The sequence below is a fragment of the Ascidiella aspersa genome, chromosome 6 (assembly GCF_963924565.1).
Source record: "Ascidiella aspersa chromosome 6, kaAscAspe10.2, whole genome shotgun sequence".
NCBI lineage: Eukaryota > Metazoa > Chordata > Ascidiacea > Phlebobranchia > Ascidiidae > Ascidiella > Ascidiella aspersa.
The window spans coordinates 2,049,741-2,066,261 of NC_139452.1; the positions used below are offsets into that span (position 1 = coordinate 2,049,741).

At 36.0% G+C, this 16,521-nt stretch overlaps 1 protein-coding gene across 1 annotated transcript in view; it reads right to left on the reverse strand.

The window, feature by feature from the left end:
- The window catches only part of LOC146139114 (uncharacterized), a 28,945-nt gene that overhangs the window by 5,833 nt on the left and 6,591 nt on the right, over positions 1–16,521 (reverse strand). The window contains exon 2 of the mRNA XM_083391666.1: positions 8,228–9,406. Within this exon, the coding sequence (XP_083247792.1) occupies positions 8,228–9,406 (1,179 nt within the window). The remainder of the gene's footprint in view (positions 1–8,227; positions 9,407–16,521) is intronic.

Here is a 16,521-nt window from a genome sequence, read left to right on the forward strand (position 1 = left end):
TGTTAATTTCGATGCTGAATGCAATACTTAGATATGGCACGTTTTTCTCAAACGTAAAAATTTTACTTTCGTTTTACTTGCAGGCAAGAAAATGTCCTCTTTTAAGGTGCTGAAAATATGGTGGCCCTACTCTACAGCCTGTATTTTACCCTTGTACGCAACTAAATTAAGGTGGATTTTTTTGCAATCCACTTATATTGGTGTCATAATTGATCCACCCGCATTACGTGGTTAGAAATATTTCACCATTTGCTATTACACTCTTACAACTTACATTTTGCCGCCTTAAAAGTTTTAAAATTTGATACTGCGCATGCGCACCTCGGACTCTGGACTCGGGTAGTTTTACGCGGTCTTACTCGAGTCCCGAGTCCGACTCCGGCAAAACAAACCGACTCCGTAGAGTCCCGAGTCCCGAGTCCGACTCCGCAGCCCTGATTATAACTTTAAAATTGTAATCCGCAGATGTGCAACTGAAGGCGAATGTCAAGAAAAAGAGACAAGACGTCGCGTTAAAAGTGAAACGATTGCCACTATTCAGTTAAAATGCAACATTTAATTAGGATTTAGAGGAGGTAACGAAATATGCAAAGATAAATATTCGCACATTTCACAAAATGTTGCGATTTATCAAGTTTTAAGGGCGTTGAACAGCGGTAGGGTTGCGCACACGAAGTACGTGAAACGAAGCGCTTGACTTGGCTACAGCCTTGTTTAACCACGAGCGGACCAAAACATTGGAGGCCCACAAATGAGAATGGCGGATGGTTGGGCGTGATGCGCTCACGCGGGTAGTCGGCCATCTTCTCTTGTACGCTGGACGCATTTCGTCGGCGGCAGAAATGCATTTTCCAAGCACTCGTCGTACAGCAACTCTTCCGCGAAGTACCGTGTTAGTTGTTATCTTAACGAGTTTTAGCAACTAATTTATTTGAATATATAACACACAGATGCAATGATAACATACAAAATTGCATAAATGCATTAAAAGTATATCCAAGTGCATAACAAAACATGGTAAAATGCATATAATGCTAACGAGTACAAGTTTAAATGGTGAGCTACATGTCAAGTAGTTATCAAGAATCAACTTCAAGCCCAAAGTGCTGAGAAACAGTGAAGTCTAAACAAACCTTATCCATAATACCACCTTTTATAATATTGTCAAACAAACCAAACGTTTTAACTATATACGGCATATGCAATATATAAATATATATTATATTCCTGTTTGCTCTAGTTCAGGGATCTCCAAGCTAGACTACAAAAACAAACATTACACGGGGACCAGATAGAAACTAAATGAAATCAAGGGTCTCACACACAAGCCAGCGACACATTTTGTGAGGTGGCAACGCACTTTGAAATATATGAAATAGTTTATTACTGTTTCTTTATTTCACGTGTTTCAATTTTCTTCAGCCCAAAGCAAATAGATTTAGCTATGGATTTAAATCTGATGCAGCGTTTTTTTTCTTTACTGTGTTTTCTTGCTAAATGACCTTTTATGATGTCTAATCCTAGGTCTGTGTGCCACAATGGCATTCGCAGCAGCTGGCGTTTATTTAAATGAGAAGATAATTCAACAATGAGTCCAAATTACACAAAATGGCAAAAAAAGATATGCAATAATATTTTTTTTGTGGTAAAAGCATAAATTGTGTGCACCTTCAGCCTAATTGTGCTTAAATATTTTATATTTTATTCAGAATGTGTTAGTATTCCACCTATATACAGAAAATACAACATAGAATAAAAACAGGGCGTATTAAATGGCGGGTCATACTATGGACCCGTAAAGAATACATTTTGGTCAACTTAACTATTCAAATTTTTGCACTTGTAAATTATTTCAGCCCAAATACGCGATTATATATTGGCATATTATTTGTCAACTATGTAAACGATAAAATGTATCCCGCTTCCTAAAAGCTTTTTTACTTCGCCTTTACTGTTTGTTCAGGGGCAGCGCCGTTCGTCAGTTCATCCAGTTAGTTCTTTGCCATTTGCGAGAAATTATAACGTTTTTTAATATGGTTTTGTATCGTAAATGTCACCACAACCTTTGAATATTGCAAAACGATTTTACGTTTCGTTACTGTTTACATGGTTTCTGCGCAGTCGTACAGCTGTGCAATAATTAGAAAGAATGTAATTTTTTTTAATGGAAGTTTTGCAAGTAACTACAGACACCAACATTAAGATTAAACCAATACAAGTAGACAATAACCGATTGTGACACTGTAAATGAGCCATTGTTTGTCGAAAGCACGCGAACCTTTTAATAAAAATTTACTTCGGATTTGCTTAAATTTTCTTCCAGTTTAAAAGTGGATTAAATGTGGCAATGGGAGAATATAACTTAGGGTTTTCCATTTATTGCACGAAACTGGGAAAATAGAGATTACTAAGCAACCTTCTATCGTTGTCCAGGCGATCAAGAAATTAATGGTTTTATATTAGTTTGGTTTTACGGGATTCACATAATTAATCTTTGTTTACATTTTTGGTTATTTAGGGATATTACTTGACTGAGCAAAGAATCTAAAACCCTCTCGTCAATAAAACGCTGCTTTGAAAGCAAAGCTTGGATACAACAATAATAATTATGTCGACCTATTATCTGACGGTATAGTTTATATACAAACTGGTATCGGGTATCGGCTCCATCCGATATTATCGGACATAGGTATTTCCACCAACAAATTCACAGTGAAACTTTAGACATTATATAAAACAGTATTAGCAACACATTTATTTAAATATGCAAAAAACAGATGCGAAGAAGAACTACAACAGCATTAAAAGTATATCCAAGTGCATTAACAAAACATGGTAAAATGCATGCAATGCTAACGAGTAGAAGTTTAAATGGCGAACTACATCAACAAGTGGTTGAAATAAAGTAATCTATACAATAATAAATCAACATTATAGCTAACAGTGTTTAGAAAAACACCATGGTGTATCCAAGTATTTAAACAATGTTATTTATGCCAACAAAAAATGCATTCAAATTTGCAATTGTTCGAAACAGTTATAAACAAAAGTAGATAAAAGTAAATTAAAGGTTAAATTAAACTTACAAAAGCAGCAATTTAACAATCTTTCAAATAAACTAAGTTTAACCTTAAAAATACGTGCGAGAATAATCTTGCAGGTTTTTGTGCAAAATCGGCGGTTTCGTAAAGGTGCCACTTCCACCGCTCGATGTCGCCCTTAAGCTCCATTAGTTCACCGCAAATAAAGCTCAAACTCAGCAAGCTTTAATGCTCTTTAACCAATCCATAGAACTACTGCCAGTATATAACTAACTAACCTATTACTTTTAAATCTTTTAATTAGCTTGGAAATCCCGTGTGCTGATTGGTCAATATAAGTCACGTGATAAAACAATGTACATTGTTTTTAACGGCGCAATTTTGTGTTTCTCCTTTTAAATTAATTAAACAAATAGCCGCGTTAAGCTAAGAAACCCCAAAATGTGACGTCAAATGCAAGTAACCTAAAGAAAACAACACATTTAGTTATTTTATTAAACTAGGCAGGAGAGGTGCTACTTACAAAAGCACTGCTTTAAATCGTTAAGGTTGCCCAGCTGTTAATTTTACATATTGCGATAAAACACACGACGCCTTTAGGCGAAAACAATTTAATAAAAGTTGGCCAAGACATATTAGAAACATATTTAGGATTCGTGCCGAGCGCGAAACATTCGGCATTTACAAAGCAATTGTCGGCAAAGGCTGTAGTTATTTGGGGCCCATTGTCACGTGCCCCTGTAGCCGCCCCCGGTGCTAAATATTTTAGGGGTAAGAATTTGCTTGAATATCAGTAAAATATTTTAGAATTAGTGATTCTTAATCATTTAATGGTGGTTGTACTGAAATTAAAAATAACATCTGTACCGGCAGCTTACTAAGTAACAAGGAAAAATAAAAACCACATACAGCTGTATACCCTTATTTTAACTGAAGTCCGATGAACTGACTTTATCTTACAATCAAAAGTTTCCGAACACTAGTTAAAAAATGACTTATTTTAACTTTTTGCTGCTAAAGAAAGAAAAGCAATCAGTTCATTTCCTGAGTTAAAGTTTTTAGCAAATATTGCATTATTTGTTATATGAAAAACTAGTTTGCAAATCAAAAACCCTGTTAATTCATTATTGTTTCGTCAAATGCCGACGGACTAGGTTGAAGGTCACCGCTTTATTTGTCAAATATACTAACCAACGATAAAGTTGATACAGATTTTGCTAATTTTTACAAATCCTGCAGCTAGTTGTTGTTTTAAACAGTGATTTTATCTTAACTACTTCTAAAAGTGTTTAAAATCGTTTCGCAATTTTTTCCCAAATACTTTTGCACCGAATTAAAACTTCAAAAAAAAACAATAATCGAATAATTTTGACTCATTTTCTTGATTAAAAATTGATTTCGATCTCTCGACCTACAGACTCGAGACCAGAGGTTCCCAACCCCCTTGTGGGCGTTAGCGAGTTAGAAGGGGGCGTTTTGGATCTTTTTCTCATTTAGGGGTTGTTAAACGCACATAAGGGGGGAAAAATGTATAAAAAGTTCACATAAAAATTGTAACAAACAGCACTGGAGGTAACTTTTAACCTTAAATGGCAACTTCGGTACTGCGAACTTGTAGTAGTTTCCCGACCATTGTTACGTAATAATTGGCTTTCTATGTAAATGTTCGTTGCTATTGCGTTTCTTTCACCGTTTTATATGCGGCAAAATGTTTGTATATTTAAAGGGCCGTCCCTTTGACAACTAGACACGAATCGATTTCAAATACTTTTTCGACTATTTTACTTAGTACGGGCAAAAAATTTTCTCCTTTGCGCTAATGATCTTGCAACGTCCGGTTGGTTTACGTTTTAATGCTGTCTTTGGACTAGACCAGCGCTTCTTTACCGTTGCGCCGTAGATGACTGCCAGGTGCGTCGCGGACAAACGAAAAACGTGTTTAAAAATGTTATACGTATTTTTTTAATTTTTTTTTTTCGGCAATGTAATAAAAACTGGCAGGAAATTTTAAGAAATGCTGGTATATCCCAAAAAAATCGCGATCGCTTCGCTCGCGAGGTGCGCCCGGACTTCACTATCTATTAAGGTAATGCGTTTCCTCAAAGTAGCTTTATTACAAAAAAAAAGAAAAAAGGTTACTACATTATGATGCTAGAAAACGTATTTAAAAATGTTGGACATATATTTTTTAACATTTTTCATTCTTAATTTTCGGCAATGTAATAAAAACTTGCAATTTCAAACAAATGCCGGTATACCAAAAAATCATCGGGCCCGCTTCGCTCTCCGAGTGCGCCCGGACTTAACTATCAAGGTTATCGCGTTTCCTCGAAGTAGTTTTATTGCACTTTTCATTAGTAGTATGGATGGCAACGTGTGAACTCGAATTTTACACCGAACAAACGCTTTTTTTTTTGCACTTTGCGCCAACACATAATGCCTCCTTCAATGTAATTAAACACGTTTTTAAGCGCAAAAAAAGATACGACGCCCGCCTGACTCACAGTTGTTCTAACATTTTATTAACACAATTCCTAGTTAACAATTTGTACGGCCAGCGAGACCTTTTTGAGTTTGGTTGGTGCCCACGACCAGAAAAAGTTGCCGAACCCTGATTTAAAGTATTAGTGCAGAAAGTTGAAAATTTCCTGGTAATAACATAAACTTACGAAATAATGTAAGTATATTACGAATAAACCTTCAATGTTGATCCAACGACAAAACTGGAATGCTATAAAACTATATGTTGAATCGTCAGCCAAGCAGTTTGCATCAGAATGTTCAAACCTTAACTCAATTAGTTTGTAAGTAAATTATATTTCCTGTTACGTGTTGCCAAACAATGGATTAAGTTCTAGAATGCGACGTCATTGATATTTCGCGAAAACTCTGGTTCGCTTGAAATCTCTTGATATTTACCTGATATGCGGGAATAGGCGACCACTACCCTACCAACTGAACTATCAACAAAGTGAACAAAATACTGTTTATCAAGATTTTGTGTAAATTTTTACCTGGCAACAAAATCGTCTCCGTGATCCTAACTACGTCATCTTAAAAGGTTTCAATACAAATTAGTAAACAACACTTGAATATATATTTATCCAATTTTATTTGACAACTGCAAATAATTTACCAATAAAAAACATTTCAAAAGCTGTATAGGATTTAAAGTTAAGCATTATTAAGTTTTATGATTTGTTTCAACGCTTTAATTACACGAATTTCAATAAAAGTAGTTGTCTTTGATACAAACCAAATTATTTGGCCATTATTTAAGGTTTCAAATGACAAAAAGTTTATTTTTTCGATTTCAAACCACGTCTTGCAAGTTTTATTGTTTTGTCGCATTCTTTAATTTTCTCTCTCGCCACAGGATGGTCGATTTTTCTGCACAACTTGATTGCTGTTTTCGAACTCTGCATTGCTTTGTCATATAGCTTCATCTGCAAATAACATTCACCGATTTGCTTGTGACAATCTGCAAAACACCTCGCTACATTTTTATCGGGATCCGACGTCGAATGAAGTTCGATTTCTTGTTCAAAGCATTTCACCGCATTTTCAAACTTGCTAAGTTGTTGATACGAATGACCGACAAAACATAATAAATATTTTCGTTCTTCAAATGTAAGGTGTTTTATATATTCTTGCCCTTTTTCGAAGTAAACAAGAACCTGCTCATGTTTGTTTAGTTTAAAGCTACATCCAATAAGTGACCTATAACATTTTCCCATCATGCCATCTCTCTCTATAGTTTTGTAAAAACGTAAAAACATTCCCAGAGAGGTTTCTAGTGTGTTATAAGCTTCCTCGTATCGATCAAGTTTGTTGAGACAATTTCCAGCGTTCACTCGTGCATTTGCAACTAACCACATAAAGTAATGCCCCTGATGTGCGTCATATGTGGAGATTACTTCTTTAAACTGATCTAACGCTAATTCGAACTTATTGTTGTTGTTATCATTATGTATTGCCATACACATATGCATGTCAGCTCTGACACGATCTTTACTTTGCTTAAATTGTTTACTTGAGGGGTAGACCTTATAAGCTTGTTCATACAAATCACTTGCTCGAAGAAAGTTTTTCTTTTTGACTTGAATTTCAGCCAAGAACCATTTACAATCAGCAGGGAGATAATATTTGTTGTCTGGAACGTAATGATTACTCTTAGAAATATTTTCCGCCTTTTTAACAACTTTTTCAGCTTCTGTGTAGTTTTCCATAGCGATGTAAGTTTTACCAAGATCTAGCAACGCAACTGCTGTGTCGTGATCTGAAGTTTCATCGAAGGCCTTTTCACGACATTGAAGTAGATATTTCTCGCCGTATTCAATGCTTTCTTGGTATTTGCCAATTCCACGGTAATATCGAGCAATATAATGTTGTGCGTTTTTTAAATCATTGTCGTTTACAACAAGATCAATCATGTCACCAGCCTTCTCAAACATATGCTCTATAACATACAACCCAAACAACTCGCATTGGACTGTTCGTGCAACCATATCTACGCTGCGTAAATGCAAAGCTTTTTCGAAACATTCAATCGCATCCAAGTTCATTTCAAGCCCATTGTAACAAATTCCCAGCCAATACAAGATTGCAGTCCGCATTGGATCGTGATCTTCCACGAAATCGTACGCACATCGAAAAACCATTAACGCAGTTTTACGCTGATTAACTCTATGGTAACAAACACTTTCCAAAAAGCAACTCAGTGAGTTTGCTTCTTTTGATTCAAACATATTTTTGCTTCTTGTTTTTTTTATGACCTTAATTGCCTCGTTATACAAACGTAAAAACATAATCGAAAGTATAACACGACGCCAAGTTAATTCTTTCAATTCAGATTTCTTGGTGGTGAACATTTGCAAAGTGGAAGCTAAAGAGAAAAAATCAACAATTCTTGATTTTCCAAATATTTCAAGCAACAAATCATGAAAAGGTTCGAATCTTGCGTCAAGATAATCGCACTGGCGGGAGTATTTGAAGTAAACCCGCAACCTAACTTCACAGGCGAAAGCAAGTGTGAACATAAAATCATCCGATTGTTGCTGTGATATTTGGCCTGAAGTCAATTCTCGCAGAATATCAAAAGAAGACGATGATTTGCAATTATATCGTCTACCAAGTGCTGCTATAAACAAAGTGACGCTTCGAAATACGACGTTTTTTATGTTTACTGAGTTTTCAATATCCATCAAAGCCAAGCATTTATCGATGTTGAATTTGTCAGAATCTTCTTTAAGTTGGTTTTCTAGATTCTCATCGAAACGAGGTTGTTGTAAGATGTCAATTGTTTTCATCTTCATTTGATCGTAGATTGCATCATCGCCACAAACAAAGCATATTTTAGTTAAAATATCACCCAAGTGGTAACCGTTTTTAAGGTCAATATCCCGTCCAAGATATTCAAGCATTTCAGAGACAGGTTTGATCAGCTCGGTATCCCAGGGTTTGTTCGGTGTAGCTGACCTACCAAGTGGGAACTTGCAAGCATGTGGCATCATTCCATCAAACGAAATGCCACGAGGTGTATGCGCATCAAAGAACCAATCTTGGTCGTTTTCCTGATCATTAATGTAAGGCAAAGCTAAGCTTGGTATTATGGTTTCACCAAAGTTTACAACCACAACTTGAAAAATCACAGACACCCAACGGAAATATTCCAGTATATCGCCATAATCTGAACGATTTTGAACACCTTCTTCCAATAGATAGATGTGCTCGAAATCTGAATAAGGAGTGATTTCATTTCTAGCAAGTGATCCCATACCAACCAAAGTATATTTACAAGGAGCTGGACCTGTAGCTTCCACACAAAACTCCATTATATCTGCCATAAGCCACTTGTATTTGTCTGTGATGATTTTTTGTAAACTCTCAATCAGACTAGCTCTACGTTGATCGGTTTCTGCAAGTGAAATTGCTTTTAACGCAATATCCTTTATCCAACACCGAAAGTCTTTCACTTTAGTGACAGATGCTTCAACCAGTTGCTTCATACTGTCCACACTGGTGTCATGGCTGCCAGCAAGTTGAAGAACACGCGAACAAAGCTCATCGAGATCTTTCTCAACCTCAGCAACGTTGTCAGGTTTCCTCACAACAGCTGCATTTAACAACACGGCGCTTCGAATGAGAGATATTTTCTTGTCTCTACCCTCGGGTAATTCATCAGCTATTTCGTGATATGCCCGGCCGAGTTGATGGATAACTTTGGCGGATTGCTTTACATCACGTTCCTTTCCGTTTGCGTAACATAATGACTTTAATTCCTTTGCAATTTCAGAAGTTTTAGCTTTGTAAATACTAGCTTTATTATCTGAGCACTCTTGCATATTTTTACTGATGGTGAATTTCTAAAGAAGCAATTGCTGTAAATTAATGAAATACAGGTTACAAGCAATCAAGTTATTTAACTGTTAGCTGAATTTCTGTTTTACAGCCTCTAACATATTCTAGCTTTTACCATATTCTCAACTACATGCGACCAAGTTTTATTGACTGTTCTTTAGCCTACATTGTACCTACAGCACAACATTTGGCCAAACAATACAAGTAGGCTTGTTGTGACGCAACAAAGACCGATTGTAACTCTTAGAAAAGAGTTAGAAAGTGAAACCTGATCCATTGTTTGTCGAAGCGAGAACCGAGCGAACATAATGCCAGTGGTGTTTCCTTCAAACTGGAACTAACGATAAATGCCAAATATTAAATAAAATAAAACACATATCAATGGAAAGTTCTTGTCTTTATGAGACAACCCATTCACGCGCGAACCCGATATAAAGCAACAACATGCTGTTCGTCGCGAACACTGTAAAAACTAATTATTGAGAAAAATTGTCGCTCCAAAGCTTTCCTTCTCGACTCTCTCTAGTTTTCCTCAACTCTATATTAATGTCAACAGAAAACGTGGTAAAATAAGAAATAAAAGCGACGAAAAGTAACTTGAGTGAAGAAGAAAGAATGAAAATATAATGGTAAAAATAAAACACATATAAATAACAACCAACGATAAAGTAACAGATGCAACGAAAAATACAGTTGCAAAATCTTATTGGCATCAAGGTATGTGGAAGTGAAACGAACATAGAAAAATGCGAACAATGCTTACAAACACTTTAATATTAACCAATGGTTAATATACCGTGATGTGTACAATAATTAATTAACTCTCAATCCTAGAGTGTTAAATATTTTCGCCATTTTCGTCCATTCTGTGAAAGTTGATTTCGATCTCTCTCGCTCTACAGACTCGAGACTTATGTAAACAAAGGGAAGGTGTTACGTAACAATGCCGAGCGCTGCGCTGTATTGTGGCGCGTGTTGCCAAACAATGGCTTGAGTTCTACAAATGTAAGATCCGTGATATTTTACAAACTCTGGTTTGCTTGAAATCGCTTGATATTTAACTTGTATGCGGGAATAAGCGACCACCAACTGAACTATCAACAAAGTGAACAAAATAATGTTTATCAATATTTTAAGTAAATTTTTACCTCGCAACAAAACTGTCTTCTTCATTCTAGCTAATCGTACAATTTTAATAAGATCTATAGTTATAAGTTTACATAAAATCAAGTTGAATTTTTTTATTTAATTAAATCTCAATATATATTTTTCATTATTTATCAAAATGTCTCTATGTTCGCTTCTGGTGCGCTTATACGACTTTTTATTGGAACAGAAAAGTAGGAGCTGTGACGTCACACTCTGCGTCGGGCATTCAGTTAAGTATTCAGGGAACCAATCTTAGACACATTTGTTGTGTGATTTTCGTGACATATCTTGTTTTTGCCGTTAAATGTGTCAGACCGATTTTTGTTCGAAGCTTTATAGAAAAAGTTAACATCGTAGAACTTTCAAATTTTCACACATGGCGTAGAGTGCTATGTGGGCGTTATAAGAGGTTTATGAGTCGGCACCCCTAAGGGCCTTCGATTGGGGAACAAAAACCTAACATATTGTGACGTCATCTTTTAGGCTATCTGTAGCTATCAAAGAACTTCAGTTCAGAATTTGGTCATATTGGCTTGCTTTGTTCAGCTCGCTAAGCGACGAAGCGACTAGAGACCCCTGCTGCGCTTTATTGTCCCGCGGCGCGACTTTCATTGTGCGCAGTGACGCGTCTTAGTAATCCATTGGCAACAGTCAGTATACCATCAGCGTTAAACCATCTTAAGAGAATGATTATACTTGCTTTTTAAACATGTTAGCTGTCCAAAATTTAATAATATGTCCGTACGCATTATCTACATGAAGTATGTTATCTAATATATTTTTCGAACATTCCCCAAATACCTCGTCGAATTTAAGTTGATTGCTGCGGTAATACATGAAGAGGCAAGGCCATGTACTGAAGTTTCACCCATCGTAGAACGCAGGGAAGCATTGCGAGAAGCTTCATTTATATGACGTTCGTGAACTGTGTCACCAGAATGGACCATAAGGAAAAAAGCTCAAAAATGTTCACGAAGGTTAAGTTTTTAGGCGGCAAGTGCCTATTGGTCACTATCTCTGGAAATGGGATTTTTTTGAGGTGGCAAACAGGAAATTGAATAAAAAGTGAATATTTTTATGACGCAAACTAATTATAAAATTAATTTTGTACAGTCTTTACCAAACTAACGCATAAGAACATGAAACCCTGGCAACTAAACCTTTCGCATTTATAAGACATATAAGTTAAGGCTGGAAATTTTCGGTCCATATCTGTTTTTGCTTGCAGAAACAAGTTAGGGAAACTGTAGAACAGCCAACGTTTGTACTAAACCACAAACCAAAGTCAAATTAAAAATGTTTGAAAGCAACCCTGATAAGTAACGCTATTTTTAACGGTCCACTAACCCCCCCCCCCCTAAAAAATAAAATAAAACAAATAAAAATAAACACTAAACCCTGAAAATGTATCCCCTGATAAAATATACAACAACCGAACCCTGTCTGGTTTATTATTGTGTTTCTTTTGTTTCATTTTCATTCCTATCGCTTCGCTACACTTTACTTCTTATATTTTTTTCGTCTCTTTCCTTTACACTTTTACCTTTACACTCCAAATTACTCATTGTTTTTCTGTTTTAGCCTTGAAGTGACATTCCTTCGTTTGCAAACCGTTTTGTAGCACGAGGGCAATCCTGTTCTAGTGGTATGATATGGTCACTGTTTTGGAGCAAGCGAGCTAGATTTGCTCAAGAGACCATCGTTGTTGTTCGCGCCAAGCGGCTTCTTAAAAATCAAGATTTCGTACAAGTGTCATTTCCACCGCTCGATGTCGCCCTTGAGCTCGATTGATTAACCGCGATCAACTTATCTGAGCAAGGCCGTCAGAACAACACGGCGCTTTGTAATTGAAACTTGCATGACGTCACTCCACAACTTTGTCCTTTGTAATTGAAACAATTGAGTCCAAACGTCCGGTTTAATTCACACTGTTTCTAAATTGGTTATTTTATCGCAATTGATTTAAACAAGGTAAAAATGCTATTTAATTATTTTAATTGGGTTTTGAATTGATAAATTGTAATATATGTGGCTAAATGCAAAGTCATCACTCATTTCCATCATACTGGGGTGTAACCAAAGAAGACATTTCTCCATAAATAATTAAAACTAACGCAATTGAATTATATTAACTTCACGATTTTTCTCATTTTCACCAATAAACACAAACAGCGACGTTTACAAAAGTGATCGCCCAACCAGCAATTTGCATCCACACATAAAAGCACCAAGACATAATACAAACAAGCACATAAATACACCTTCATACTCGATACACGCACTCGTATAATGCCGGCAAAGTAGGTTAAAGGTCACCGCTGGGAAAACTTTTGTGAGTTGTTAAGTTTGTTTTCAGTTTAGCTTGTTATTTAACCAATCACAAGCAATTAATCTTTGGCAAAACTATTAAAAATCATTCCCAAGTATTCCTGCATTTTCGTCTAAATCATTTTCTCAATTCTGTGAAAAAAAAACTGTGATTCCGATCTCTCTCGCTCTACAGACTCGAGACTTAAGTAAACAAAGGGAAGGTGTTACGTAACAATGCCGAGCGCTGCGCTGTATTGTGACGCGTGTTGCCAAACAATGGCATCATTTTTAGAATGTGAAGTCATCGATAAACTCTGGTTCGCTTGATATTTAACTTGTATGCGGGAATAGGCGACCACTGATACTTTTTTGTGCTAATCCTATTGCAGTAATAAAGAGTAGTAACAGGTCATTAAAAAAACACACCAAAAACATGAAATTGCAGTTTATTTCGGACCAACACAACTAATAGCAGCGAGCAATTAATGACGAGAACTTTTAAAACCGAAAAGTCTCGAACTAAAATTAATTTGTTCGATCGACTGACACGAAACGAATTAGAGAAAGTACACTCACGCCGCTACTAACCGCCGATCACATGACTCATCGTATCCTTGTGTTTTTCGGCAAACCAAAGTCGAATTGGAACCGTTCTAGCTCTACTACACAAGACTTTAGTGCGTTGTCTAACACACTACACACTTTTGTAGTGCCTTATTCTAGTTCTACTATATATACACTTTGTAGTAACAATTCCAGCCCGAATACCACTGCTCTACCAACTGAACTATCAAAGGGAACAAACTAATATTTATCAATATTTTGAGTAATTACTTTAAATTGACTTCATAAAAAAATTGCTTCACTTTTATCCCAACTACTCCTACAACGTTTAAAATCTTTAATATCAAATGAAGAAAGTTTAATTTGTGTCAACTTTAATTAAAGAACAATTAGTGAACATCACTCGTATATACATTATCTAAATTTTATATTAGACTTCTCAAAATCTAATATTTGGAAACTGAAAATGATTTACCAACAAGGAACCTTACAGAAACTGAATAGGATTTAAAATTTAGCATTATGAACTTTCATATTTTGTTTCAACGCTCTAACTATAAGAATTTCAATAAGTAGTTATGTACATAGGCCACACCAAGTCATTTGGTTGCTATTTAAAGTTTTAAATAAGCCACAATAATTAGGAAGAAGTTCATTTTTTTGATTTCAAACCACGTTTTGCAAGTTTTATTGTTTGGTCGCATTCTTTAATTCTCCCACTGGCCGAAGGATGGTCGACTTTTCTCCACAACTTGATTGCTGTTTTCGAACTCTGCATTGCTTTTTCATGTAGCTTCATCTGCAAATAACATTCACCGATTCCCAAGTGACAATCTGCGATACACATCGCTACTTCTTTATCGGAATCCGACGTCGAATGAAGTTCGATTTTTTGTTCAAAGTTCAAAGTTTCAAACTTGTCAAGTTGTTGATACGAACGACCGACAAAATATAATAAATATTTTCGTTCTTCTAATGTAAGAAGTTTTATATATTTCTGTGCTTGTTCGAAATAATCAACAACCAGCTGATGTTTGTTTAATTTAGAGCTAGATTTAATGAGTTTGCCGTAACATTTTCCAATCCTGTAATCTACCTCTACAGTTTTATGAAAACTCAAATACATTTTCAGAGAAGATTCCAATGTGTTATAAGCTTCCTCGTATCGATCAATTTTGAGACAAATTCCAGCGTTGAATTGAGCATTTGCAACTAACCGCATAAAGTCATATCCCTGATGTCCCTCACATTTCAAGCAAACCAGAGTTCAAACAGCTTTTAACATATTTAAGCCTTTGACATATTCTAAACTACAAGCAACCAAAGGCACGGTAAAAAAATAATTGTTGCAAAGTAACGACTTTTATGCTTAATTGGCTTTTTGCATTTTTTGCAGGCTGCCTATTTAGTCGATCTGTTTTAATTACAACTCAAAACATTGCTTTTCAGCACTTTAATTAAACCTATTAGATGACGTTTACAAGCCGGTACTAGACGATGTAATTAAAATGCAATGTTTTATAACAGCAATCAAAGGCTGTAAACTTGTCTGATGTCGAATCCCAAGGACCAAACACATCGTAAAGATTTCAACAAATGAAAAAATCTTTCAATTTTCATTTTTTATAAATTAGATTCCGCAGTCCTGACATCGATTAAACGCCGCTTCTATAGAGGCCGTTTGTTTCCCTATAATGTGTAAATCGCATTGTGGAAAAGTATTAAATTAACACATTTCATACACAGTTGTTGTGTATTATTGGTTTTCTTGTTTAATTTGCTTCACTTTGCTCTACTTTACTGCACTTCACTTTTGCCTTATTTCGTCTCTCGCCGTTACACTTTTACTCTCCTAATCACTCATTGTTTTACTGTTTTAGCGTTGAAGGGACATTTATTTCTTTCGTTCGCAATGCAAACCGTTTTAGAGCACGAGGTTAATCTTGTTTTAGTTGTTGTGTGAGATGGTCACTGTTTAAGGAGCAAGTTGAAACGTTTACTTAAGGAAGTGACCGGCGCTGACGATCGCGCCACGGACGGGGCCTTTCATCAATAATAAGGTTTTATAATCAGCTGTGTGCGTACTCGAGGTCAGCGACAAGCCTTAAGCAGGAACAAAACATGACGTAAGACAATCAGCGGCAAACTGTCAAGGGACGGGGGCGACCAGCGCTTTCGCTTTTTACAATGTAGGCTACACGTTTTATTATCATCGCGAAATACAAAAAACACATGTTATGAAACTTATATTTACCAAAAGCCACGTAGTGCAACGTTTAGGCACAGGTAAAAATGTTATGTGTTTAAAAACATATTTTGTAATTGCTTAGCCCTCTGAAGAAGCTATTACGCTTTCCGTAACATTACTTTTTGGTTGTATGTTAATTACCACATTCATTTTGTATCGGCTATAACGAGAGGCTAGCACATTTACACGGTGTTAGTGATACCAGCACACAACATGATGGATGCCTACTGTTGTTAACCACGCAAAATTCAGATTAATTGTGCAAATTACCGCGTTTATTGCGGTTGTAGTTAACTTACATCGCTGGGCATGACAACCTTTTCTAGTAACGCCACAATTTCATATTTTGTTTAATTCGGTAATAAAAAGTGTCAGGAATACAGGGTCAAAGAGTTCGGTCACTTTTAAAGTTCCCTTGTTTGCTGGTCAGCCCTTTCTCCCAGACAAAAGCTTATTGATGAGCGTTTTTCTTTTGCAAACAGACTCCATGGAAAGAAGTAACGAAAAGTAAATAAATAAAAGGACGAACTACCAACCTTATAAAGCTTGTTAGAACATATTTCTACAGGACGCTAAGCGAATCAGTGCTAAAGTCCAGGCACCACTGCCCGTTTATTCTTACAATGTTTATTTTTCTTAATAGGTTTCAAGTACAAAAACAAAATTTCAGAAATTATTTTTTATCATTATTGTAAATATTTAGAAATAAACTAGTAATTACACCAGGGCTCGGCAACCTTTTTGTAGTCGCGGGCCAAATCCAACCTCAGAGTGGTCACAAAATGTTAACTAAGAATTGTGTTATTGAAATGTTAGAACAACTGTGAATCAGGCGGGCCTTGGATATTA